This window comes from Malus sylvestris, chromosome 12 (genome assembly GCF_916048215.2).
Source record: "Malus sylvestris chromosome 12, drMalSylv7.2, whole genome shotgun sequence".
NCBI classification, from domain to species: Eukaryota; Viridiplantae; Streptophyta; class Magnoliopsida; order Rosales; family Rosaceae; genus Malus; species Malus sylvestris.
This window is the reverse complement of record NC_062271.1, coordinates 20,766,331-20,792,275: the sequence shown is the minus strand read 5'-3', so window position 1 is coordinate 20,792,275 and position 25,945 is coordinate 20,766,331. Positions and strand designations below refer to the sequence as shown.

General features: G+C 39.2%; 3 protein-coding genes and 1 pseudogene across 3 annotated transcripts; 3 read left to right on the top strand and 1 right to left on the bottom strand.

Moving 5' to 3' along the window:
* Positions 1 to 1,527: 1,527 nt before the first annotated feature.
* On the top strand, positions 1,528 to 5,850 carry LOC126592463 (uncharacterized). Its single transcript, XM_050258139.1, has 7 exons — positions 1,528 to 3,386; positions 3,485 to 3,575; positions 3,879 to 4,036; positions 4,215 to 4,266; positions 4,367 to 4,446; positions 4,543 to 4,636; positions 4,721 to 5,850. Exons 1-7 carry the CDS (start codon positions 1,725 to 1,727, stop codon positions 5,455 to 5,457), a joined length of 2,874 nt encoding a protein of 957 aa, XP_050114096.1. The 5' UTR covers positions 1,528 to 1,724; the 3' UTR covers positions 5,458 to 5,850.
* A 3,363-nt stretch (positions 5,851 to 9,213) lies between these two features.
* On the top strand, positions 9,214 to 12,003 carry LOC126592437 (uncharacterized). The gene is made up of 5 exons (XM_050258120.1): positions 9,214 to 9,887; positions 10,201 to 10,258; positions 10,347 to 10,464; positions 10,578 to 10,695; positions 11,664 to 12,003. The coding sequence occupies exons 1-5, from the start codon at positions 9,309 to 9,311 to the stop codon at positions 11,715 to 11,717; spliced, it is 927 nt and encodes a 308-aa protein (XP_050114077.1). The 5' UTR covers positions 9,214 to 9,308; the 3' UTR covers positions 11,718 to 12,003.
* A 1,238-nt stretch (positions 12,004 to 13,241) lies between these two features.
* Positions 13,242 to 15,245, top strand: LOC126592242 (uncharacterized; annotated as a pseudogene).
* A 696-nt stretch (positions 15,246 to 15,941) lies between these two features.
* Positions 15,942 to 19,045, bottom strand: LOC126593770 (putative E3 ubiquitin-protein ligase XBAT31). The gene is made up of 8 exons (XM_050259885.1): positions 18,689 to 19,045; positions 18,551 to 18,613; positions 18,341 to 18,412; positions 18,120 to 18,241; positions 17,875 to 18,015; positions 17,679 to 17,786; positions 16,878 to 17,136; positions 15,942 to 16,629 (listed from the first exon to the last, which is right to left on the bottom strand). The coding sequence occupies exons 1-8, from the start codon at positions 18,866 to 18,868 to the stop codon at positions 16,243 to 16,245; spliced, it is 1,332 nt and encodes a 443-aa protein (XP_050115842.1). The 5' UTR covers positions 18,869 to 19,045; the 3' UTR covers positions 15,942 to 16,242.
* Positions 19,046 to 25,945: the final 6,900 nt, after the last annotated feature.

The following is a 25,945-nucleotide window of genomic DNA, read 5'->3' as shown; positions in this document are numbered from 1 at the left end:
GTGGCTCATGAGGACTCTTCGACGGTTCTGACGAACATCCATCTATGTAGGCTTTCTTTCCTATCATGTATAATTAGTATTTAGCTTGTTGGACTGCACCTTGGTACCTACGCTCTTATTATGTGTATCTACACTTTAGCACTTCCACTCGTACTTATATACCGGTTTAGTGTAAGTTAGTTAGTTTGGTTTTTATTTACTCACATTATCTTATCACCTTCACTTCCGCATGGCGCACATGGCTACATCACCCTCACGTGACGGCCAACATGCCTCGATTTAGGTCAGGGTGTGTCACCAAACCTTCCGATCCCAATCCTAACCTTCACGGCTCATACAATTCCTCCAAGCTTAGAGCTTCGAATTCTGAGGGATTCATTTGGCCGTTCTCCGATTCGTCGATGGAAGGTTCTTCAGAAACCCTAATTGCTTTCTTTAAGTGCTTTAGCTTTGTTTCGTGGACCGGTAGAGCAACCTCCGCCGACCGCAGCTCGAAATCGTCGTCGCTATCCATCTCCGCAATGGATATCTCGACATAATGGACAAAGAAAAATCAAATTAGGGTTTGATGGGACGCGGTGGAGAGAATGTAGGAGGGTGATGGGAAGTTTTCGGGAAAGGAAGGGGATCTGGGTGTAGGTTTGGTTTTTTTTTTAATTTTAATTTTTTAATATTTAGTTAATATTTAATTAATTTTTTAATAGAAAGTGGGTCCCGCCTCAAGCCATGTCAACATTTAATGGAGGAATTGACAGACAACTGATGGAAGGTATGAAATTGTAATAAATTCGTAAATGAGGTATGATATTGACATTTTTTAAAGATGGTGTATGAAAATGTGATGGCCTAATAGTTAAGGTAGTTTTGTGTAATTTACCCTAGAAAATTAATTAAAACAAATCTTAATATCGTTACCAATTCCCCCTTCATAGTCAATCTCCTCTCTAATTGAAGAAGATTAATCTTCATTTTCTAGAAATGTACGACGTTGTATTGACTTGGCGTTTACACTATCTACTTTCTTAGGTTTCACTTTGTTTGGGACATTGACTTTGTCTTGTTGGGCATGTGCTCTCGATTGAATTTGTGTTAAATGGGTTGTCGGAGCTTCCTTTAGATATTCAGGTTCGAGTCAATCCCTTGGAGGTGGTTCAAAGTGTGGGCTTTACAAGTGGCTGGTTATCGCCTTCTTAGCTGCGAGATATTTTTCAATGTGATCGGAACATGGAGTGATACACTCACATGTCACTATACAAATGGTAAGATATGTGTGTTGAAAAGTTATTAACTTAAAAAATACAATTTTCTACCACTTGTATAAAAACACATGTACCGTGTTCTGTTCAAAAGGAAAGATTTCTCCTCAGCCGCAGGGACATGTGACTAAGCTATTAGGTTTCTAGGCGGTGAAGTGGCAAGAAATGAGTGGTAAAAATGAGGTATATATGCCGCACGACATACACGGATAAATTTGTAATAATAGTCCTAATTATCATAAAATAATAACAAATCAAAGACGTGCAGGAATGTAATGCAATAACGTTCATTAACCACCAAACTCCCTCATTTTTCTCTCTTCCACTTTCTCAATCTCCCTCACGCAAAGACAAACAATAGTTTCTAAACACTCCTAAAAAATTCTCAGTTTCTCTACAGAATTTGATAATCCAAAGCCATAATTTCCATTTTGCACATTTGATTGTGCAATTTTTGCCTAATGCACCATGAAGATGGAGCGGAAGAGGACGTTGACGATGAACTGGGACGGCCTCCGGGATGACGACGACGACGACCGCTTCTTTGAGTCAAATGAACGCGCCTCTTCCGTCGTTCCTCTTGACCTTGAGGCATCTTCTTCCGAAGATGAGGATTTTGATGACAGTCGCATGTCATTCACCTCATGCGTTTCCTCTGTTCGAAATGACATCAATTTTAGCGCCTTCGCCACAGCCACTTCGACGGAACCGTCATCCACTGCTTCAGCTCCGATGACACCAGATTACAACATCTGGATGGATACGCCGGGGTCCATCACTGAAAGGCGAAAACGATTGTTGCAGGGCATGGGGTTAGCCCAAGGACCCGGGAAAGACCTTGTCAGCTTTAAGCAGCTAACTAGCATTAAACACCTCGTTTCGAACAAAATAGCAAATGACGTCATTCCAATCCCCCGGTCCATCTCTCGTGCCAAAGAAAATGTACAAGTACCGCCTGATCAAACGGTATCGGAGCCTGAGCATGATTTGTTACCGATGATGCTCGTCCGATCAAGGTCCGAGGGTGACATCGAAGCTTTTTCAGTCGACAAACAGAGGAAAGAGGAGATCATTGGAACAATCTCGAAGCAACGCCTTACGAGGACTTGCTCCACTATCGCCGCTCCTCGTTCAAGAATATGTCCGTATACAGAATCGGTCAAAGGATCGCCAAACCAAGTAGGTGGTGCCACCCCCGTGATCCAATCTGTTCAGACAGGTGGTGGATTATCATCGGTCTTCTCAAACAACCGGTTAGAAGCATTCTTCTTGATCAAGAATCTGGACACGGGGACCGAGTTCATCGTGAACGAGTATGATCAGGATGGGTGCTGGAATCGACTCAGCGATCTCCAAACGGGAAAGCAATTGACGATGGATGAGTTTGAGAAATGCGTCGGGTACTCGCCGGTGGTGAAAGAGGTGATGAGAAGACAAAATGTTTCGAGGGAAGGCGGTGGTGACAAGAAAGGCGGCGCGGTCAATGCAAATTCTTTCGTTTCGAAGAGCCTGAGGATAAGCAAAAAAAGAGGTGTTGCTCTGTTGAAGAATAGTATACGAGGTGTGGGGACTGCCGTGAGTGTGTTGATTGGGGAGAAAGATAAGGAAAACACCACGCCACCGCTGACGCCACCGGCACAAAAGCCCGCCAAGAACTCGAGTTCTTCTTCCTCAGAATGGGTCAAAGTTAGGCAGACAGGGAAGCATTACAAGGAGCTATCAGCATTGCATCTGTGTCAGGAGATTCAAGCTCACGAGGGGTCGATTTGGAGTATTAAGTTTAGTTTGGATGCGAGGTTTCTTGCGAGTGCAGGAGAGGATCGGGTAATTCATGTGTGGGAAGTGCAAGAATGTGAAATTATGTCATTAGACGGGAATTCGACCCCGCTTCATCACTCTTTCGGGTCCTCTACCCCTGATCGTTCACCATCGATGTCTGATCAAGCTACGCTTGGGCCATCCGATAAGGAGAAGAAGAAGAAGGGGAGAGGAGGGTCTGCTAGAAAAAACAATTCAATCCCGGAGTACGTGCATGTACCCGAAGCTGTGTTTTCATTTTCGGAGAAACCATTTTGTTCTTTTAAAGGTCATTTGGATGCTGTTTTGGACTTGTCCTGGTCCAGAGATCAGGTTAGCTCTTTGCTAATTGTTTCTTTTCCTGAATTGATTAATTTAAGGTTAGGCTAATTTAGATTATTTTTTGCTGATGTAATTTGATCAATTTGCAGCTATTACTTTCATCTTCAATGGACAAAACTGTTAGATTATGGGATTTGGAGACCAAGACTTGCTTAAAGTTATTTGCCCACAATGATTATGGTAAGATATTCATCCATGTAAACTAATGCTTAGCTCTTACGTGTATTTGTTGTCCTAAAACTACAATGCAGCATACAAAACGAGCGTAGGTAGTGATTTCTACACTCTTATTTTGTCTCCTTCACTTTCACATGGTTTATGACCTTTGAATTGAATAAAATCAACGAACATAAAAGAAGGGATAGCATAAAAGAAGAAAGTGGGAATGTCAAAATTACTACCAGTGCTGAGACATGGACACATTTTGTACTGTTGTTCCTTGATTAGTTTCTCGAGTTTTGACTTAGGTTATTGGTTTTGCAGTGACTTGCATACAGTTCAATCCTTTGGATGACAATTACTTTATCAGTGGCTCACTCGATGCCAAGATTCGATTGTGGAATGTAGCCGTTAGGCAAGTCGTGGACTGGACCGATCTTCATGAAATGGTCACTGCTGCTTCTTTCACTCCAGATGGCCAGGTACAACTCCATATGTATTGTTTTTGTCCAGATGCCCTACTTTTTTCGGGTTTGGGTATTTTTGAACATGCTTATAATTTTCTGAGGGCTCTAAGTTCTAACTAGTCATTTGAATCAACTTAGAAAATTTTATCATGATTTGTATTAATCTTTCTTCAAATTGATGTCATCCCTATAGGCTTCCCTCATTGGTTCGCACAAAGGAAACTGTCATATGTATAGTGCAGAAGGTACAAGTTGCTCTTTCTACTTCTTTTTTTTTCTTTTCCGTAAATGTGAATTAAGACAGTCAATAATAATTGATAAACCTCATGTTGTTTCATAATTCAGATTGTAAATTAAGTCAGCATAGTCATATTGATATTCAGAACAAGAAGAAGAATCAAGCCAAAAAGATTACAGGTTTGCAGGTAATGCAACTATACTTCATTCTCTAATCGAATACTTTGGTGCCTGTAAAACCATCTCAAGTGCTTTTTACCTCCTCTTATTTTCATTGGAAACAGTTTTCGCCAATGAATCCATCTGAAATGCTTGTTACCTCTGCTGATTCTCGGATTCGAATTTTGGATGGCACAAACGTGACTCATAAGTTTAGAGGTATCCAGAGCTCATCCAATGCTCAGAGCCTTTCACTTCTGCTTTACAATTCTCTAAATAAATACCCAAGATGTAATTTGACAGGTTTCCGAAATACAAGCAGTCAAATTGCAGCTTCATTCACTCCAAACGGAAAATATGTTGTATGTGCTAGTGAAGACTCCCATGTATATGTTTGGAAGCGTGAAGAACCCCGAATCTCAGCCACGGGTAAAAAGAGCATCATCAGTACCAATTCCCACGAGCATTTTCAGTGCAAAGATGTTTCAGCAGCAATACCATGGCCAGGCACCATAAAGGGCGACCCTCCACCTGTCTCCGTGCAACATTCCAAGAGAAACTCAAAACGCTCAACGCTACAGCCGCAATCCGGCAATGCATCCCCTACTCAAGAAGATGCAGGTGTAAGCAAGAGAATGCTACCGCCTCTCCCAAAGAAAAACAACAAAGACAGCAACACCACAACCAATAAGGGAGATGCATCAGATCAAACACCTTCAACTCCTCCGCCGGAAGACCAAGATCCTGCTCAAATCTCTCGAACAGAATCCGGGATTGGAGAGTCGTTTAATTCAGACCCTTCCTCTATTAGGTATGGTGATTCAAGTTCTATGTCTGCTGGTAGTGCCTCCACATCATCTTGGTCTTCCTCTTGGTCATGGCTCGACAATATAGGCAACAGCCATGCTAGCCAAACAACACAAGCAACAGCTTGGGGTTTAGTAATTGTGACAGCCACTCTGGAAGGCGAAATCAGAGCATACCAAAATTTCGGGCTACCGCGAAAGATGCAGAACAATATTTTTGGAGGCCCTACTTAATTGGTTATGTGCTGGTGAAGATAAGATCATAATTTTCTCTCCTTAAATGGAAACAAATTTAGTCTGCAAGGTCTCAAGTCTCCAATCACAAGAATCGCTTGTATTAAATTTCGTCTATGAACAAGCTTCTCACTTGTCATGGATACATACATAGTCAGAAAATTGATGGTGATCAAATTGCACATTAGTATTTTTGTTGTAAATGTCAAAGCTTGTTACCCTTCGTCAGAAATTTTTGTAAGTTAGACCTCATCATCCCTTTCTACATAATGGGCACTTTGTAAGCTGTAAGCCTATTATTTTTGTTGTATCAGGCCAAAAAACAAGAACGGTATTTTCTTGTAAATGTCAAAGCTAACCATTATCACAAGTTTGGTAAGTTATTTTTCTTAATGATACATTTTACTGGCTTTAGACGATGATGAAACGAATGAACGATGCTGATTATCACGTTTATAAGAGGAATGTAGTAGAATATCTTTTTACAGAAAAGTGAAGATTAGTGCAACTGAACAATACTAATTATGACGTTTTTACGAAGAACGTGAATCCACCTTCCTAAAATGTAAACATAGTGCAACTTGACGATTTTGATTAAGACGTTTGTACGAGCAACTATTACAAATTCTAGTTAACCCATTTTGATTTGTGCACGCCTAATCACGTTATATTAAACTGAAAAGCGGGCCAAACATTCATGTGTTCGACATGCTTAAACTCAAACACTGTGCGCAAAAATATGGCAGAAAGCAAGAAAGCCAAAACTTCAACTTCGAGCCCTCTCGCCACTGTCCAAGACATTTAAAAATGCCTCGTTCGATCGTCTTCCTCCTCCATTTTTTCGCTGCCGATCTCCTCCACCTTGTCCCCATAGTCCTTATACATCTTTATCACATATACAATTTCAAAATTCTTCGATTGATTTCATCAATTTGAATCTCTGACTACATAATTTTTTTGCAGGGGAGATGTTTAGGGATACCGCAAGGCTCGCAACTCTACGCAATTCAAGCTGAGAACGGCAACGAAGCTCGAAGATTACTTAGAATCAGCTCAGCTCTCTTATGTCTCCGCCAAGCTCAGCTGTGCGAAGAAGGTTCCGGAGATGGCAACGAGGTCGCCGATGAAAGATGTCAGAGATTTTGAGTGGCTGATCAACAAATTGAAGGTCTTTATGGATTTGGACAAGGAAACTGTGAATCTCAAAGACGACAGCGGAGTGGAAGCTTGCACTCCGTTTCAACGTTTTGAGCAAATCACAACTCGACATTTCAAAGGTTAAGGATCTCAAAACACTAGACTCTTATATTTCAAATTTTCTAGTTTTTTTTTTTTTGGTAATCAGGAAATATCAGTAACTGGGCAAAGATGCCAAAGTAGTACAAAGAGAGCCTACACCGAGGCAAACAGCCAATAACTACTAGAAAAGAGTAATGCGAGGAGGTCACAGAGTTATCACGACGTTGCATCTAATGCTAGAGTGTCCCTCCACGCACTACCACAAACACTTAGGGGGGACAAGGTAGACCATCGTTACACAAAACATGAACCAAGGAAGATGGGGGTCTATCGACCCATACATGATCACATACTTCCCTACAACTTCGCGACGCCAAATGGTCCACTGCCGAATTGGCCGGTCTTAAAACCTAAGACCAGCAGCATTCAAGAAACTCCTTTCCCAATCTACAACACTTTAGTATAGAGGGGAAGGCATCCCAACTGCCTTTCTTAGCCATGTCCCTAAGGCAAGAAATCGATTCCAACAAGTCAGACTCCATAATAATCCAATTCCAGCCCATCCTCTTACCAAGCATACACCCGTGCAAGATTGCCAATGCCCTTCCCAAAGCCAGACTAGTAGCCTTCACACCTGATCTACAAGCTGCAAGAAACATTCATTCCTCATCCCAAGCCACAATTCCTCGTAAATCCCTGACCATCACAAGATCCCCAGCTAGCATCCACATTTATCTTAACCAAACCCGGACATGGAGGAGACCAACGAACATCAACCAACGGTTCCAGCACACTAGGTGGTGGCAAAGTGAAAAGAACACCATTGGCTTCTTTGAATGTAGAGACCGACAAAGAGATGGCCAATATAACCTGCCTAGGATGAATTAGCTGCTGGTTGAATTGCAGATTACACCTAGCTTTCCATATATGCCAGCAAGTATAAGTGATATATGAGAACATATTGTTTCTCACTTCATTTGACCCTTTTGTTGAAGCATATCTCTGGAGCAACCCGCTTGCCTAAGAAGAAGTCTCCGTCTGATTAATCCTCATGCTCAAGCTTCCCCCGAACCAAACAACCTCTTCTAGTTTGTTACAAATGCAGTGGAGTCGATGACACGCGTAGTTTGTCTATAGATATTAAAATGGAAACACTTTTGCTAGAAGTAGGGGTGCATTTTGAGTTAGGTCAACTCGAACGTGTATATGTCCAACACGACTTTAAACTCGAATGACCATATTTTTTCTTAAACATAACCTGCCCAAACCCAACCCGATGTCAACCCGACCATTATTGGATTGAGTTGAGTTAATCATTTGTCACCGATTCCTAACCCAACCCAATTCGATTGTAGCTTAAATCAACTGATGCACATATTACACCAAAGTCCAACAGCCAACACCTTTCATAACATTATCTAAGTATAATGACTGAAGGGCTTTGATTAGTCAGCTTGAATTTGTAGTCTCAAACCCTATCCATCACTAACTCCATTTTAATATTAAATTTAGTGGCGATCATTCAACCACAATCAAGTTGCAGCCCTAACTAGAAGTGTCTTTATTTGAAACTTGTCAAAGCATTTTTAAGTTGTTCTACCAAACGTATTTAGAAATAATTTTAATTGTTTAGAATCATTTTAACCATTCCAAAAACAATTAGAAATAGAAACACAGTCCACTCTATTTTTTATTTTTGATGAGATTTATTGAAGTTAAACCCCAACCTTATTTGAGTTCATCCACGGTCTAACTTATAAATTTTTTAAAACTTTTTATAAACTTTTGTGATGAATAAAAAGTTTATAGAAGTATTATTTGAAAGAAAATGTTATCAAAATTATGCTTTCTACTAAAACCCACAATTTTGTTTTTTTATTTTTAACTACTATTTTTCTCGTCCAATACACGTTGATTTCCACACATTTTTTTAATAATACATATAATTTGTGTTTTCTATACATTTTTATAACGTAATATTGAAGAAATAGAAATAAATATTGTACATAATTAAATTTTAAAATTTTAAGAAAGGCCTAATTTTCTTTTTTTTTTTTATTACCAAAATTGTTGAATAACATGCATACATATTTTTCACATACTATATCAATTCCGAATTTTACTAACTATAGCTTAAGGGTTCGTTTAGAAGTGTTTTTAAAATGACAGAAAACTCTTTTAGAGAAAATATTTCTGAGTTTCAAAAGCGCTTAAAATGTTTCATGTAAGAAGGATCAATTATGTACCTTTTGTAGGAAGCACTTCTAGTGCTTTTCAAGATTCACTTGCATTTTTACTAAAGATTGATTTTAAAAAAAATTTAACAAAAAATGCTTTTGACCATATTAAAAGAAATTTCAAACAAGCTCTAAATTTAAAATATCGTTTGTAACGAACAATTGAATTCGTAAGAGATCCCTTATTTTTCTTTGTATCTAAGGAAATATCAGCTTGGACCCAATCAACTTGGGCCCAATGCTAGGCCTCATCTTACAGTGTGAAGTCCGGCCTGCAGACCATCGCTCCCCATCGTCCCCAATTTGAATTCCCGCGCTCTAAGATCTCAATTGTGAGCTGACTCTTCTTCCTCCTCCGCAGCAAATCCTTCACCCATGGCCTCCCCGACCTTCCATCCCGTCGTGGACGACAATGACCTAGAAGACGCCGCTCTGTGGGCCGTCATTGACTCCGCCGCCGCCTCCCACTCCTCCTCCAAATCCAAACCCCAACCCCAACCCCGCAGGCCCCTCGCTATCAAATACCCAAACTACCCTCGCTGCTCCCCAGTCTCAAACCCTTATCCTCCGCCCAAGCTGTTCAAGACCGCCGCAAGGCTCGACTCCTCCGTCGACTCCGACTCCAAGTCAACCGCATCAGAGGGCGAGGTCGTCGAGGAACCCTGGGCGTTTCATCCCCCGAGGAAGATCGCGAGGTCCTCTTTTTCCGAAGTCAACGATACGAGTCCTCTGGTCGTAGTTCGAAATGTGCAGCGCACGACGCCTACCACTCCTACGACTCCGTTTTATTCGTCGCCGGAAACGCACTTGTCGCCGGGGATCGGGAATTTTGCGAGCCCTGTGAACTATGCGCAGAGAGGGGAGAGGGATAACAGCTCTGTAGCTGTTCATAGCATGTCCGGGAGGTTCCCTTCGGTCTCTCTGTTTAAGGAGTATCAGAATGCAGCTATGGCGGTAATTTTGCTTAGATGATTGAATTTTTCAGTTCTGGGTTTTACTGTATTTTAATTTCTTAAATTTTCCTACTTAACTATATGATTAAGCTGTAAAATTTGGGAAATTTGGATTCTGTAGATAGTTTTGACCGAATTTGTGTTTCTTTTGCGCAATTTCAGTCGAATCTTAATGCTTTTTCTTTTTAATTTTGTTACCTTATATAAAGATTAAGCTATGAAATTGAGGAAATCTTAATTCACTAGCTAGTTTCGAGTGTCGAAGACTCAAAGGCCTAATTAGTTTGCCGTGTTTGTATGATTTAAACTGATAGATTTTGGAGAAAACAGATTACACCATGATTTCTGGGCATCCTTTCATTAAAAAGTCAGGTAAGTAGATTTACAGAGCTGTTTTTTGTTTCAAATCAAGCGGGAATTCTAGGTGAAAATGAGATGTGATTCTTGAATGTGTGTACAGGTTGGAGGAAGATATCATTTTACTTCAATCTCTCTTTTGAGATCAAAGACAAGACCATTGAATTTGATGAGAATCGAAATGTTCTCCGGGCCGAATTTGTAGTTCGGGCACACATGCAGTATGAATTTTGGATCTTGGGAGCTTTTGCATTTAAGATAGTAATGCAATTCCTATATCATGATTGTCATACCTTATTATGGTTGCTATTTTCCCTCCTTCCTTTGTCACTAGGGGCGGTAGGTTCTCAGATGGATGGGGTGCATGCGATCGGCGTGAGAAGAGATTCAATAAACCAAATCATGACATTCCGAGCACAGCGGAGACCAGGGCTAAAAGCAAAGCATCCCAGGTAAAATTCTCTCTCTTTTTCTGTATTCATTTGGCATGTTTTGGCAGCTTCATTTAAATACAATTCTATGCTAGTTTTAAGCTAGCATAGAATGCTCATCTCATCTGGTACACGGCTAGGAAGTTAGCTCCTATCACCTCAGCTCACTTAGATTAGATGATTAGACTCTTATATGTTTACCTTTTTTTTAGTTGATCTTATTGTGACAAGTTAGACAAGATTGTGAAAATCTAAAGTGTACGTAAATATTGTCTAACACCGTCGAAATCGTTGTGTTTGGCTCCAAATTTTGTGATTTAGAGGCTTATATCACATAACTAAAGGTTTTTTTTCTGAACCCCGTAAGATTTCCAAGTACCTGCTATTAATCTGTTTGATAACCTGTTAAAGTTTGGGACTCAATGTGTGCTTTCATAGAACTGATTCTCAAATTTTGCTGGAGCTTGCTTTTCATATGCTGAGTGAGGATTTGATTTTCTTTTAATTTTGATAAATGGCGAGGGCTTCCACTGGGAAGATGACCAAATACACAGATTTCTTGTCGGGTTTGGAGTAGAGTCCAAGGCACATAGCATCAGAGAGTTAGATAATCTAGTTTAAAGTGTCATAACCACGCATGTGCTATCTTTTGTAAGTGCTTCCAAGCTTTGTTTGCTAATCCATACATCAAAAGAGAAAGCTTCATAAAATACTATAGAGTAGACTTCTCCGAAAATTCTATGGTGCTCCAGAGTATTCTATTCCGGAGTTTTTAACCGTTAGATCTTGATCATTGTATCTTTGATTCCTAGGGTTCTCATGCCTAAAATTTAACCCTGATGTTATTTTTCTTTTAATGCATTTGTACTTTCCCTTTAGAAGTTATGTTGCAATGTTTGTAATTTGTATTTGGGGCGCTCAGCCGCCTGTTGGAAGAGTTCGGTGAAATTTCCGTTGAAAGTTCGAATTATGTACCTTCACATTTGCAGGATCTGCTAGGAATCGGAGAGTACCGACCAGGTGCAAGTCAGTTCAACCATTAACCGTGATCTCAACAGCTGTTTCTGAATTGCTTTATTAAGGTTCTGCTGTATAATTCTCAGAATTTCTTGTTTGAGAATGCCAGTGTTGTTGTATCTTCACAATGTCTTTTAGACTGGAAAACTTGTCCAGCGACAAATTTCCTACTCTAATTTGCCGAGGAGTGGTTCAAACTTGGGTGTAAGGAAGCGGGCAAACTACCTTAATCCACTAACCTAACTTATGTATATACAGACGAACAGATTGGATAATAAAAGTGCAATCCAACTACAAGGCCATTTCCCACAATTTACCCTAAATTCAGCAGCAGATGTAACAAATGACACATCCTTGGAGCTATTATACAGGACTATATTAGATTAAGGGCTCGTTCGGAAGTGCAACTTTATTAGGCGCTTTTACTTACCAATGCTTTTTGTTTGCGGCACTTTTCAGTACCGTTTTTATAAGGAACTAGTTGACAGACAACTAAGTGCTTTTGCATTGTATAAAAGCGTTTTTGAAATTAAAAAGAGTGTTTGGTTGTCAACACAAACATATTAGAGAGTCGTTCCTATGGAACTAACGAAACAGAATAATTTTTGTAAAAGTATTAACCATGTAGATTTGAAGTAGGGGCACTTGGAACCGAAACACGAACCAAATGGAAACACATCGAACAATTTGATTTTGCGGTTTTGAAACCGAACCGCAAAGTAGGAATCGGTTTGGTTTTGGTTTTGGTTTTGGCTTTTGAAAACTGCATCGAAACCGAAACCGCAGAACTTTATTAAATGTTAAATTCTAATTGATTATTTCATTGAGTCCATACATTTACTATGGACTCAATCTCATCATAATATTTTTGTACCACATTTTTTAAAAAGTTTCGCAAAACAACTATTTTTAAAAATAAAAGGGCTTTTACTTATTCGGAAGCAATGTTAACTCTCAAAAAATAATTGTCAAACGAACATTAAATTCATACAGTATGCTGCTACCATATATTTAAAACATTTGCAATCTCATCTCTCAGACCAAGGGCATCGTCTCCTTCTCTTTCCTTATTTTTCTTCTTTTCTCCCCTATATCTGTTTGATGATCTTGTGACAACGTTTTTATATGTTCTTCAAATTTACAAAGAATGTGTTGAAAGCCCCACGTAAGGATATTAAACTTCCTTTCAAAATGAACTTATAAAGTGACTGAATTCAACGTAATATTAAGAATTTGAATGACTAGTTACAAAGAATAATTTGAAATTTTGAACGCATAGTTAAAATTACATTCAAGCATTTTGAGCATACACATAGCTCCCATGAAAAGAAAAACTTTAAAGTATAAACATTAGCTAAATTATTTGGATTTGAATTCTATTATGTTACAATGTATATAGTCATTTAAATCAACTTAATCTTATATTTGTGTCATTCTTCTAATCTATCTATGTAAGCTTATTATAAAAATCAAATCTATTGTTTTTTAAATTTTCAATCCGAATGTACCTCAAGCGTTGTACGTACAATTCTCTATATCTTTTCTATTGAATGGGCGCTAGATGCGTAAAAAAAAAAATACACAAATTATCTTATATATAACCGGAGCAGCATCTGTTACGAAAGTAATAAGGAGAGATTTTTTCAATGGTAGCTAGTTTGGGGTTGCTGTGCTGTGAAAAAAAAAAAAACGTTGTTTTCAAAAGCAGGGGTAGAGCTGCTTCTGCTTTTTGATGTTTTGGACCCATGACTTTTTTTTTTCATTTACTAAACACAATTTAGCCCCAATTTTTTTAAAAAGCTGCTTTTAAAATAATTTCAACAGTGCCAAACCAGCCTTATGAAAACTCCTTTGTGTAATTTGGATTGCAGGATGAAGGGTGGCCGTTGGGATTGAGACCGCTGAATGCGAGAGTTAGGTTGATCAGAAACTCGGATTTGACCAGTGGTTCGGTCTCATTCAGCACTTTGATCACTGCCTTTCCGACTTCCTCCATTGCTTCTTCTTCTTTCTCCTCCCCCTCCTCAGATCATGATACAGAGGTCAATGGATTTAATGATGGAAAAATATTTAATGTGATTAGTATAAACCCATCATTAAGCATGCATTGTAAATTTGTACTAGCATGCCATACCACCATGCTTGTTGGCTCATCATTCTCCATGATTTCTCTCATGTCTCAATTTGTTATGTTTAGAATTGACTTCTTTGAAGCGTACGCCTGCCTTGTAGTTGGTAAGAGCACAAGATCATATCCATGGGGTGAGAAAGAGGGGATACCACCACTTTTAGACTCTGAGAAAAAACTTCAATAGATCAGTCTGATTAGATGTCTGGCAATGTAGCTAGTTAGATGCTTTTACGTGCGGCCCTAAATATTTTTTTGTTGGGGGGGGGGGGGGGGGGGGGGAAGGGGGGGAGTAACATGTGCTATAAAAACATGTAAATTTTATATCTTGAAGTACGTAACCTCTATCTGCTTCCTTTATAGGATAGCAACTTATATTGTATAGATACATCGTTACTGTAACACTTATTCCAATAATAAAATGGCAAGTGGAGAGAAAAACAAACAATATTATTATACCGTTAACACGAGACATCACGGTAAGTGTAACGGTATACTCATGTCTTATCCTTTCTTCTCTCATGTTAGAGCTAAAAAGGTTTACATCCTCAATGTTTCTATCCATGCAAGGGAAGCTAAAACCAGCTTTAGCTCCACTCATTCAGGATGCTCTAATGGGAATGCGCATGAAAAACATTTCGAGTTCTATAATTAAATCTCTATAATTAAGTCCCAATATATAGAGATTTCCCTAATTAAAGTTGGATTAGTCCATTTTTAGTCTTCCCCATGGAAGACCATCATGGTGTTTGACCTTGTTAACTTGATATTGTCTCTTGCTTTTAATAAAATATCAGCACTTGAAACTTCCCAATGCTCAATTATGTTTACTTAAGTGGAAACACACTGAAGAGGCCCATTTGCACTTAAGCTTGTAATACAGCTACAATGATGTTATTGTTGCATCTCATCGGAACATATTATCGTGATATTTTATGTAAATTGTGAGATTCTTATCTTAGTGATTCTTTAATCCACCCGGTTTCAGTCAACTGGATCTTTCTTCCATGACAAGAGCATCACACTGGGGAGCCTCATCGGCGTCCAGCATCTTAGACCTCTCCAGAAGATCCAAGGGATGGAAATGTTTTCCTTCTGCTCCAAGCTAACGAACGAATTTGTGAATGTGAGCAATAATACTCCATCACTAGGTCACTTTCTTGAGGCAGAAAGGAGCGCAAGTAGCAACAAATTAACCAAAGAAATTACGTCGTAAAAAGCCGAATATGGCCCCGATTTCACACTGTCCATGCCGGTTTCTGGCCCCAACGGGGTGTTTGTGGACGGTGCAGTTGCAGCTGCTCAGCCAAGTCCTTCAGAGAGTGGAGATGGCTGAGCAACATCCAACAGAGAGTTTTTAGAATACGGCAATGGATTTGGAACTCCATTACTGTTTTCATGTTTGTGTGGATAGCTCATCAAATGATCATTGACCCCTCATTGATGAAGGATTCTTTTATTAATTAATAAATAAATATAGGCTAATTAAACTCTGAATTCCACTGCTTGGTAATGATGTGTCAGTTTCGCACTTTAACATGCTCAATATTCTAGACTAATCTAATCTACGGAAAAAGGTAATGAACTCAGGTGAAAGTGGAGATACATGATACTACCCCGATCTAACCCACATCTGCACACGCTCTCTTAGATTGCAAGGAAACCGCAGCTTAAACCCATGGAAACAGATTCTTTACAACACAACTCCTTGCAGACGCAGATATGTTGAAGTGGCTCTGTTGATTCCTCGCCACGGACGGCTCTTACCGAAAAACTCAATAGTTTTTTTTACCTGACATTATAAGTTTCTACCTTAAAGTAGGAAGACGGACTTAATCTCTCGTCGTCACACAATCATACAAGAGTGAATGAGGCAAAAAGGACTAGAAAAAAACATGAAATAACAAAAAGAATCCTTTGTTTCCTCAAATGAAAAGGGTAATGTAATTTAACTTTTATTTGTTTCCTCAAAGAATCTTTGGTGCGATGGCAAGTGCCTTCGCCCATGAGCGGTATGTCTCGGGTTCGAGACTTGGGAGCAGCCTCTCCATAAATGGGGGTAAGGCTAGCCGACATTCACCTCTCCCAGACCCTGCGTAAAGCGGGAGCCTTGTGCACTGGGTACGACTTTAATGGAGAATTATATTTATAATTGGGTGAGAAACCCTTGAAAGTTTTGCTGCTTCTTTAATTTAAAGAAAAACAGACTCAAATGACTCAAAGAAACAAGACCTGGAGATCCAGGTTACTGAAGGACACCTATATTCTCATATGCTCTTTAGCAATTGAGACCCTCCAAACGAATTGGCAAACATACCGCTGAGGATCCCTCTCCATCTTCCTGAGCAAAATCAAGACAAGAAGCTCCTTCATCTGCTGCACTATCAACAGGTTCATAGAGAACAAGTCCATAACTCCAATTGTCAAAGCTTATGGATCTCCTCATTGCACTCAGCAGCTACCTTCCCTGAACTGCGATTTCCCATCCTTCCGAATGAGCTCATGGGAGACAACCCCTTGAAGCTACTGCTGCCTTCACTGACATTAGACTTTCTTGATCTCCTTGGCTTTGCGGGACTCATTTCCGGATCCACGTCATTGTTGGCCTTAATGTTGGCAACAACTAGTTGGGTAATGGTGGTTCGGCAAAAGGGGCAAACTGGGACTGTAGGACAAGTAGATGATGGATCGGGCTTCTTGTGGCAGCATAGAGCAAGGGTACAATGCGCGCACATTTGATGACCACATGGTCCGACCTCAATTGTGCATAACTGGTCAAAGCATATGCAGCACAGGTCCACATCACTAGCCTGTATGATATGATTTGACTGGTGAATAAGAAAGGGACATGCATTGTCCAAGAAATATAATTCTGCTAAGGTTTCATTGCATCGGTGCACAAAAAACAACGCCATGTACTTGCAATTCTGATATTCTGTTAATAATTCCAACATAAACAAATAGATAACCCTAGAAAAACTATGAACTCTTTCTACTGACCCAATCCTATCGAGAAAAAAAAAATGCAAACATAATCAAAAAGAGAAGGCACATGTACCTCAGAGGCATTATCATCAGCCTCTGCATCTGAATGCAGAGGAGATGGAAGTGAGTAAACTGTATCCTTCAAGATAGTTTTCTCCCTCTCCATGTTTGCCTCCGTTAATGCCCTTTCTAACAAAGCTTTAGCCTCTGGATTGAGCTCGCTGATGAACTTCAAAGGCGATGGCCAGACAAGAGGCTCTGCTGATGAAGGGTTCAATACGGCTGCGCAAGCTTGATGCTTGTGCTTCAGAGCAACTGTATATGGTATTCTCCTGCAGATCCACTTTCCAGATGTCATGACAACATATCTATAAATCTAGAATCTACCTTTTACCAAAATAAGAACAATTACAACTTAAAGAGGGAAGACTCGTGGGTTTAGGGGCACAATTCATTTATAACGCTAATGATTTTGCAGTACAAAATCAACAAAACAAGTTCGTCAGCCTAAATTTTTACTGGTGTACTGACAATGCTTAAAAAGATTTCCAATGCCAAAAATATGGTGCAAAGAAGGCCTTTTTTCTTGAGGATTGTATCCATATATTAATACCAACATTGGGTTCTTCCAAGATACCATTAAAAAATGGGTAAGCAATTAGCTGGCAGCGATAAGAAATCAAGGAATTAAAAACAACACAAATTCCTAATTAGAAATCCATTTGTTTTATGGAATGCAATGATTCCATTAAAGTCTATGAGAAGCAAAAACTCATCGACCTTATTGACTAATACAGACAACTGCCTAGTGTTTCAAACATGACAAGATGCATAATTATTCAGAGGCATTACACCACCCATTAAAGGAAGTTACCCAGAAGAGTCTTTTTGAAGCCGATCCGCTCCCCAAGCAAGCAACTCTCTGACACAATCTAAGGATCCACCACGAGCAGCTAAGTGAAGTGGTGTACTTCCAGGGTAGCTGCACATATATGGTACTACAATCAATCTGACTGTCAAAGTATTACTATAAATCTATAACATGAGTAATAATTAATATAGATAATTACCCATATCCACCAGTTAAAGCACAAACAAGAGCCCCATTGTTTAAAAGAACATGAACGCACTCTGGCTCTCTTTGGCGGGCAGCTAAATGCAATGGGGTTGCACCACCTCCATCTCTTATGTTCACAAATCTCGCAAATCCCCTGCCAATGCCATTCAATGTAGCGAAAACATCAATCATCACACACACAGAGAGAGAGAGAGAGAGAGAGAGAGAGAGATAGAGAGACAGTGAAGAAAGACCAACCAAGAATTTGCAACAGGGGTGGAATGCGCGGTGGAGAGAATGGCTTGAAGGCAGTCTGAATGGCCATAGTATGCAGCGTAATGCAGGCAGGTTCTTCCGTTCAGGGAATCAAACATCAATATCTAACAATTCACACAGAAAACTTAAATATCAGCATCTCAGCAGTATAATTCAAGTCAAAAAACTGTATACGAAAACAGAAAAAGGTAATCTGAACATACATTTGCTCCCGCTTGGATAAGCTTCTGGACACAAGTGATATTCCCATTCATCGCAGCCAACATTAACGGAGTCTAAAACCCCATCACATACACAAACAGTTCAAACCACATAAGAAAATTGGGAAGGACAAATTCAAAACAAAGCAATCCAATCCAAAGCATGCAACTAATCTTTATACACAAAAATCATCAAAAACAAAATCCCATTACCTGTTTGTATCGATTCACCACATCTGGATTGATAACAGACCGATCCAACAGCATAGAGAGAACCTAAACTTAATCCGATCAAGAACATTAATGAACATAAATTACAATTAAAAACCATCAATGAAATCCAAAACCCACCTCGATCCGGCCATTTGCAGCGGCGACATGCAGAGCAGACAGCCGGCTGCGGCCTTTGCTCAGCTCCAAAACACTTGGGTCAGCTTCCACCATTGCTCCAACGAGATCCAGGTCCCCATTCTCCACAGCTCCAAAGACTCCACTCTCACGAGGTTCTCCACAGCTCAGGCCCTGACCCATCTCCCTCAACACTCTTACCGTTATCGCATTTGAAAGGTGGCCTGAGAGATAAGTTTCACACGCGCCACTTTTCAATGGCGACGTGCTGCCACCGGATGGGCGGAGGTGGGACAGTTCTGGCGATAGCAGTGGCTTAGGCTGCAATGAATATCGATGTGAATGGTCAATTAAGTAGTAAACGACTAGTACTTGCGGGGACTGCCCTCGGGATTCGGACTGACCGCTCAGATTTAGGGCAGCTTGACCGTGCCGTCCTTTCTTCTTTCTATTGTTCTAATGAACAATTTTAATGTCAGAGCTCGGGCAGCTGTCAGATATTATTATTGGGCAATTTTTTTAGGTTTTATGTCTTATCCTTCGATGGATGGCTTTGACACAAATCTTTGTTTCACACACGGGTTTGCTGGCAAATTAGATAATCTAGTTTTAATCAACCTGCATTTTCCCACACTAAATCTTGATTTTCATGTTTTTTTATGAGGAAGTTTGGGGTAGACTGTTTGATTAGTTGATTGATCGCACCGTTTAATGTCGATAAGTATAATGTTGCATTGCTGCATGCTGAATCAAGTTGTCGCGAAAGTAAGTGTGTACTAAGTGTAGTTCAATTTACTGAGGCATACACTTCCCCTCTTCCATTCGTTGATCGAACTGCTGATGATCGGGGGTGAAGAAACTCAATTATCAACTTTGTATTCAAACAATTATATTTGAAAACTTGGCCATTTTCTTCTCTACAGCAACATTTGACAGGAGTTTGTATTAGGGGTGGGTTCGGTTTAATTCGGTTCGGTTTTTTGCCAAAACCGAAACCAAACCGAAATTTCGGTTCGGTTCGGTTCGGTTCATTTTTTTTTCGGTTTTTTTCGGTTCGGTTTTTTTTCGGTTCGGTTTTTTTCGGTTCAGTTTCGGTTTTTTGTTTTTTTTTTCTTTCAAAAAATGAAAAACATTGAAATTTTAAATTTTAACGTATCCAACACAATCATAACACAAGCATTCTAACTATAATCAAAGACAATGAAAATAAACATTTAAAGTTGAACTAAAATCATCAATCAAGTCTTCCAAAGTCCAAACTAACAACATCACAACACAAAAATCGTACAAATGACTTAGAAAAGTTAAATTGTATGATGTTGTTCAAAGATCAGGGTTGTTTGCTTGTAACTGCATGTTGACAACTTGATTAGTAAAAGAAATGCGTGGGTGGATTTATTTAGTGTGTGTTGGATTCTTTTCCATCACAAATTCCCTAAGTAATCTACCCGAAATAAATGTTTATAGATTCTGTTACATGTTATATGAGAGTAGATTTGGAAAAGAAAGCTGAGACAAAAGTAGACAGTGCTATGGAGATGGATGTAGGTACTTCAGGATGAGGTTTGGCTCCGGAACCTTATATGGGGGATAAATAATAGGTTAGGGTTTAAAGTTTTTATAGGATTTTTTTTTAATATTTTGAGCTTAAAGTTTGGCAACACATTGGGTTTAGCATATTTTAACTTACAAATTGGGTTTAGAAAATAATATCCAAAACAAATAATTAAATAAAAAAATTAATTTAATTAATTCGGTTCGGTTCGGTTTGGTTCGGTTTCTAGATCACTAAAACCGAACCGAACCAAAAGAATTCGGTTCGGTTCGGTTTTTTCAATTCGGTTCGGTTTTTTTGTTCGGTTCGGTTTTTTCGGTTTCGGTTCGGTTTGGTTTTCGGTTTTTTGAACCCACCCCTAGTTTGTATAGCTCAAAATCTTTGAAATCCTAAGAAATTCATAAAAATTCATGGAAATCTATAATACAAATCTATATAAATCTGGCAAAATTCATATAAAATCATTGAATTTATTAAAATCCTTTGAAATCTGTCACTTATAAAAAGTCTTTTAAAATCCTCTGAAATCCAAATTGACTACACCCCTATAAATTTCACCTAACAATTGCTAGATCAAACACAAGAATGATTGTGATTGTATCCTAAGAAAACCATCGGCCGTCGTATTAACTACTAAAAAATATGATTAAACCTATGATTAAGTCCATGCCATCTGTTTCTTATTAATTAATTTATTTTTGGTTATACGGTCTTCTTCCTCCCCCTTGCGTTTTGGAAAACCAAGTTTGGTATAAAAATGAAGCAAGAAAATATAGGTAATATTGGTGAAATTCAGAAAGCAGCCCAAGTATATATCTATATATATAAATTTAAGAAAATTGGCTGTTACATAATTATTTGAATTTGTAATATTGTTTTGAGTAAATTGTAACAATGGTACCTTAACTTTAACTCAATTGGAGCAATGGTCCCTCAACTAAAAATCTATCACCATTATTCCCTCAACTCATCAAAACATGCAACTATGATCCCTCAACTAAAAATTCATTAACATTGGTCTCTCAACTGTAATCCAACTGGAAAAATGGTTCCTCAACTGTAACTCAATTGAAGTAATGGTCCCTCAACTTTAACCCGATTGGAGTAAGAGTCCTTTCAACATAACTCATTTTGACAAAGTTGACAAAAATGACCTTGGCTACACGTTTTATGAGTTGAGAGACCCCAATTATGGCAATGGTCATTCCAACATAACTTATTTTGACAAAATTCTGACGAAGTTGAAGAAAATGACCATATCTACACATTTTGATGAGTTGAGGGACCAATGGTAATGAATTTTTAGTTGAGAGACCATTGCTCCAATTTGATTAAAATTGAGGAACAATTGCTACAATTTACTCTTTTGTTTTTGTTATGTAGTTGGAGTACAATAGCTTTTCCACTTTCGGACTTCTTCCTACTTCTTGTGCCCATTCTGGTTGCCAACCCTAGCTAAAGTTGAAGTCTGCTTGTTTCTTTTTATCCAGCTTTCATCAATTACATACTGCTTTGAAAGGGTAATGTTAAGTAGAATAAATTTGTAGATAAAATTTTACAAATTAAATAATGTGGAAGTTGATAATTGGATTATGAATTAAGCGTTGATAAACGTGCTCATTTCTATTGGTGACACATCACTTAATTTGCAAATTTTGTCTACAAATTTAGTTTCCCACTCATTACCTACTCTAAAAAAACCAACCATGAAATATAACGTTTTTAAAATACTTTTTTACATAATTTTTTCTTTTAAATACTTATGTACACTATTTTAGTTTTGTAGCCATTTGATTGAACAATTAAATGTCTTCTTAACTCTAAATATCAGCAACTGTTGAATTTTTGCCTATAATTGCGACTACTATCCATGTTAAAGGTGCCTTAGATACGAAACCTTATTTTCGACGTAAAAAAGATACGAAGCCTTATTACATAGTGTTTCATTAAAATTGGGTATTATTTATGGACAAACGATGCACAAAAACTAGAAGAAAAAGATAAATGCTTCTAACTATTTGAAACTTAGCGACAAGCCTATTCCAACTTTAGGAATCTCCGATCATGAAATACAACCACCAATTTGATCTGTTCCTCGAGAAGTTAGCAAATACTAGCCTGCAAAATTGGCCAAAAAGCTTTAACCCACACAGTTTGATCAATGAAGGTTTATTTGGTTAGACTAGATTGGCTCTACTCCCCAATACATATGGGACGAGTGATTTTTTAGTAAGGTCATAAATTTTGGCTGTTAGATATTTAAAATTTTAAATGGGAAAACAAAAGCGTCTAATATGTTAGAACTACCATAATTACTAAATTTAACTTGCTTTTACACTGTTATTGTTGTCTGACATGGCTATGACTGAGTTTTTATGGCATGTTACTTACTTGGAACGAACGAAATCACAAATTCATGAACAGACACAAGAAACAAATATAAAACCAACTATATCTTAGTTTGGATTACGAACGTAATATGAAACCTACTTTTTTATGATTATATATTTGTAAACACCAGGAAAGTCAGAAAATTGTAATAATTATAATATCCAATTAATCATAGTTTAGTGTTGACCTTAAAAACTAACAAGCTTACGTGGCGTGCAGGCCGAGTAACTAATAAGCTAACTATGTCCTTCATTTATGTGCAGGGCGTGCCAACTCGTCGGCTGAGTTCGGCTGGGGAGTAAAATATGCTGACGTTGCGTTGAGCGCGTTGCTGATTTCTCAATCTTGCGACTGCGACCGAAAAAGGAACACGCCTTAGCCTTTAGGTTCTAGAGCCTGAAAACAAGGCTAATACTTCTGCGAAGTTCACAAATCGTCGACGCCAGGTTCGATCACAGTAATTATATTCGTGAGAGTATAAGCCTGCCGAACTGGTACCAGACTATATGAACATATGACACGTCCCAATCCTGATGTCCGATAGACATTGGGATGGCCACTGGGATGGTCACGTACTGGCCGACACCCGAAGGTGACGCAAGCCATTTAATGAATGCATATGCTGAGAATAAGTAAATCATACGTATACATTTTGTTCGAACTACATAAGATAATATACAAATATTCAACACATATTGTTGGAAAAGAACTGCTAGGGTACAATATGATGTTTATGAATTGTAGCAAAATAATAAGAAGTGACTATTCATTCCTCCATGAAGATAGTGATAGTGCATGACATGTTTAGGGCATACATCTAATTCAGAATACAACGGAAGGTGTTATTACAATGATGTCAAAGCAGAGATGATGGCACAATATCACTGGTAGGGGAAAGCCTCGTAGCGCGGATCGTAAGCCTCGTTCCTATGTCTTGAGGGGGCGCAAAACAAATATGAGTGGACCAAGTTGATATATATGTATATATATATATATATATATATATATATATATATATATAATACTGAAACAGTTATCAACATAATAACCCCCAAAGTTTTAAAGAAAACTCATAACATAATATGTAATAGGTTTTAGAAAACCCTAGCATGCCATAAAACCTTCATAAAACATATCTCGTATATAGTGTGCTAACTAGTGGTATCAAGTTACCCGTAGGCGCTACATTTCTCTGCCCGAAGCCAGTGCATATATCTCTCGACCCGAAGCCATCTACATATGTTTCCCTAAGCCATCTACATATGTCTCCCTAAGCCATATATCTCTCTCGCCTGTAGGCAAAGTGCGGAACATGGATAGCTCGAAGAGAGGCAAGTTGTCCATACGACTTCCGCCTAAGTGCATCTGCTACGACATTGGCATGTCCAGGATGATACTCGATGTCATAGTCACTAATGAGCTACATCCACCTTATCTGCCTCATGTTCAAATCTTTTTTAGTAAAGACATGTTTCAGGCTCTTGTGATCAGTGAATATGCGGCACTTTTCGCCGTACAAGTAATGTCGCCAGATCTTTAGAGCAAAGACCACTGCTCTAAGTTCCAGATCATGAGTGGGGTAGTTTCTCTCGTGATTCTTAAGTTGTCTGGAAGCATAGGCGATAATTTTCCCATGCTGCATTAGAACACAACCTAATCCTGACAAGGATGCATCAGTGTAATTAACTCACCGCTATCATCCGAGAGAGCAAGGATGAAAGCCTAAGTAAGACGTTGCTTGAGCTCCTGGAAACTCTGTTCACAATCATCATTCCACTCAAATTTGACCCTCTTCCAGGTCAACTTACTATGAGGCGAGGCGATTGTCGAGAAGTCCTGCACAAAACGTCTGTAATAACCAGCCATACCAAGAAAACTCCTTACTTCAGTAAGGTTTCTCGGTTGCTCCCATGTAGACACTACTGAAACCTTCTGAGGGTCCACACTAATTCCCTCAGCAGAAACCACATGTCTGAGAAAACTGATCTGGTTTAGCCAAAACTGACACTTACTGAACCTTGCATACAGCTGATGATTTCTCAACCTTTCCAACACCAACCTTAAATGCTTCATGTGCTCAACATTATTTTTGGAATAGATCAGGATGTCATCAATGAACACAATCACAAACCGATCCAGATATGGTATGAACACAATCACAAACCGATCCAAAAGGAATGACATGGAACTCGTTGTGTCCATACCTAGTGCCGAAGGTAGTCTTCGACATATCTTCATCCCGAATCAATAGTTGATGATAACCCAAACGAATATCGATCTTAGAAAATACTTAAGCACTTTTCAGCTGGTCAAACAGATCATCAATACGAGGTAGAGGATAACGATTATTCACCGTCACCCGATTCAGTTGCCTGTAGTCGACATAAATGAATAAGTGGCACCTGGATCAATCAAAACCCTAGCCCAATTATCACGCACAAGTAACGTACCCGTAATAACTCTGGGGTCCTACTCCACTTCCTGCTGAGTCATGGCGTTGATACGTCCATGAACCTGATGTCTTGCTCTATTGTTACAGCCGCCTCAAGTCCTAGGACCCTGGTTGTTATAGTCTGCTATGTTCCCCTGAGCACGACTGCCTGAAGTTGATCTGGAATGCTGTGGCTGTTGCTGAGTAGAAAATTAGGTACTCTGACTATTACTACTGCCATAATTCTGCCATAACCCTGAGTATTCGGGTCATTTCCCCCACCATAACCTGAACCAGAAGCATAACTCCGAGGTGATGGCGTTGAAGGGCAATCACGGATATAGTGCCCTGTGCCACCACACCTATGACATGTGGCATAATTCACCCTACAATTTCCTCAATGACGCATACCATAATACACACAAGCTATGACTGCTGGACTAAAATGGTTGAAAGATTGCCTCGCTGACTCACTGCCTGAGCCATCACTAAATGATCATGAACCCTAACCCTGTCGCTTGAACGAATGAGAATGTCTAGGGCCAAAGGGGTTAGAAGAGGTAGAAGGCTCCCTCATACTCCAGATTGGAATTCTCGACCCCTTTGATTCTAATTCTAAGGTTGGTTCTGACTCCAAGGCTGGTTCTGACTCTAACGCTGATCCTGGTTAAGACTGTCTTATCTCGTTTGTTCGATCCTTAAGGCCGTCTCAATCATATCCTCGTAGGATCTATACCTCTATGATGCCAGAAGCTCACGATATTCTGGGCTTATAACAATCAACAGTTGAATCATCATCTCCTGCTGGTTCCTATAGGCTCCCTCATGGTGTTTTGCCAAACACCAAAAAGTGCTATCAAACTCGGTAATGCTCAGATCGCCC

Bases quoted from the DNA above. Each gene is read 5' to 3' on its own strand.
- LOC126592463 (XM_050258139.1), top strand. From the start codon at position 1,725: ATGAAGATGGAGCGGAAGAGGACGTTGACGATGAACTGGGACGGCCTC. The intron at 4,037-4,214 runs GTACAACTCCAT...TCATCCCTATAG, and splicing joins CTTTCACTCCAGATGGCCAG to GCTTCCCTCATTGGTTCGCA. The intron at 4,447-4,542 runs GTAATGCAACTA...CATTGGAAACAG, and splicing joins AAAAGATTACAGGTTTGCAG to TTTTCGCCAATGAATCCATC.
- LOC126592437 (XM_050258120.1), top strand. From the start codon at position 9,309: ATGGCCTCCCCGACCTTCCATCCCGTCGTGGACGACAATGACCTAGAA. The intron at 10,465-10,577 runs GTATGAATTTTG...CTTTGTCACTAG, and splicing joins GTAGTTCGGGCACACATGCA to GGGCGGTAGGTTCTCAGATG. The intron at 10,696-11,663 runs GTAAAATTCTCT...TCACATTTGCAG, and splicing joins CTAAAAGCAAAGCATCCCAG to GATCTGCTAGGAATCGGAGA.
- LOC126593770 (XM_050259885.1), bottom strand. From the start codon at position 18,868: ATGGGTCAGGGCCTGAGCTGTGGAGAACCTCGTGAGAGTGGAGTCTTT. The intron at 18,614-18,688 runs GTGGGTTTTGGA...GATTAAGTTTAG, and splicing joins CTGCAAATGGCCGGATCGAG to GTTCTCTCTATGCTGTTGGA. The intron at 18,016-18,119 runs GTTGGTCTTTCT...TGGCATTGGCAG, and splicing joins ACCCCTGTTGCAAATTCTTG to GGGATTTGCGAGATTTGTGA.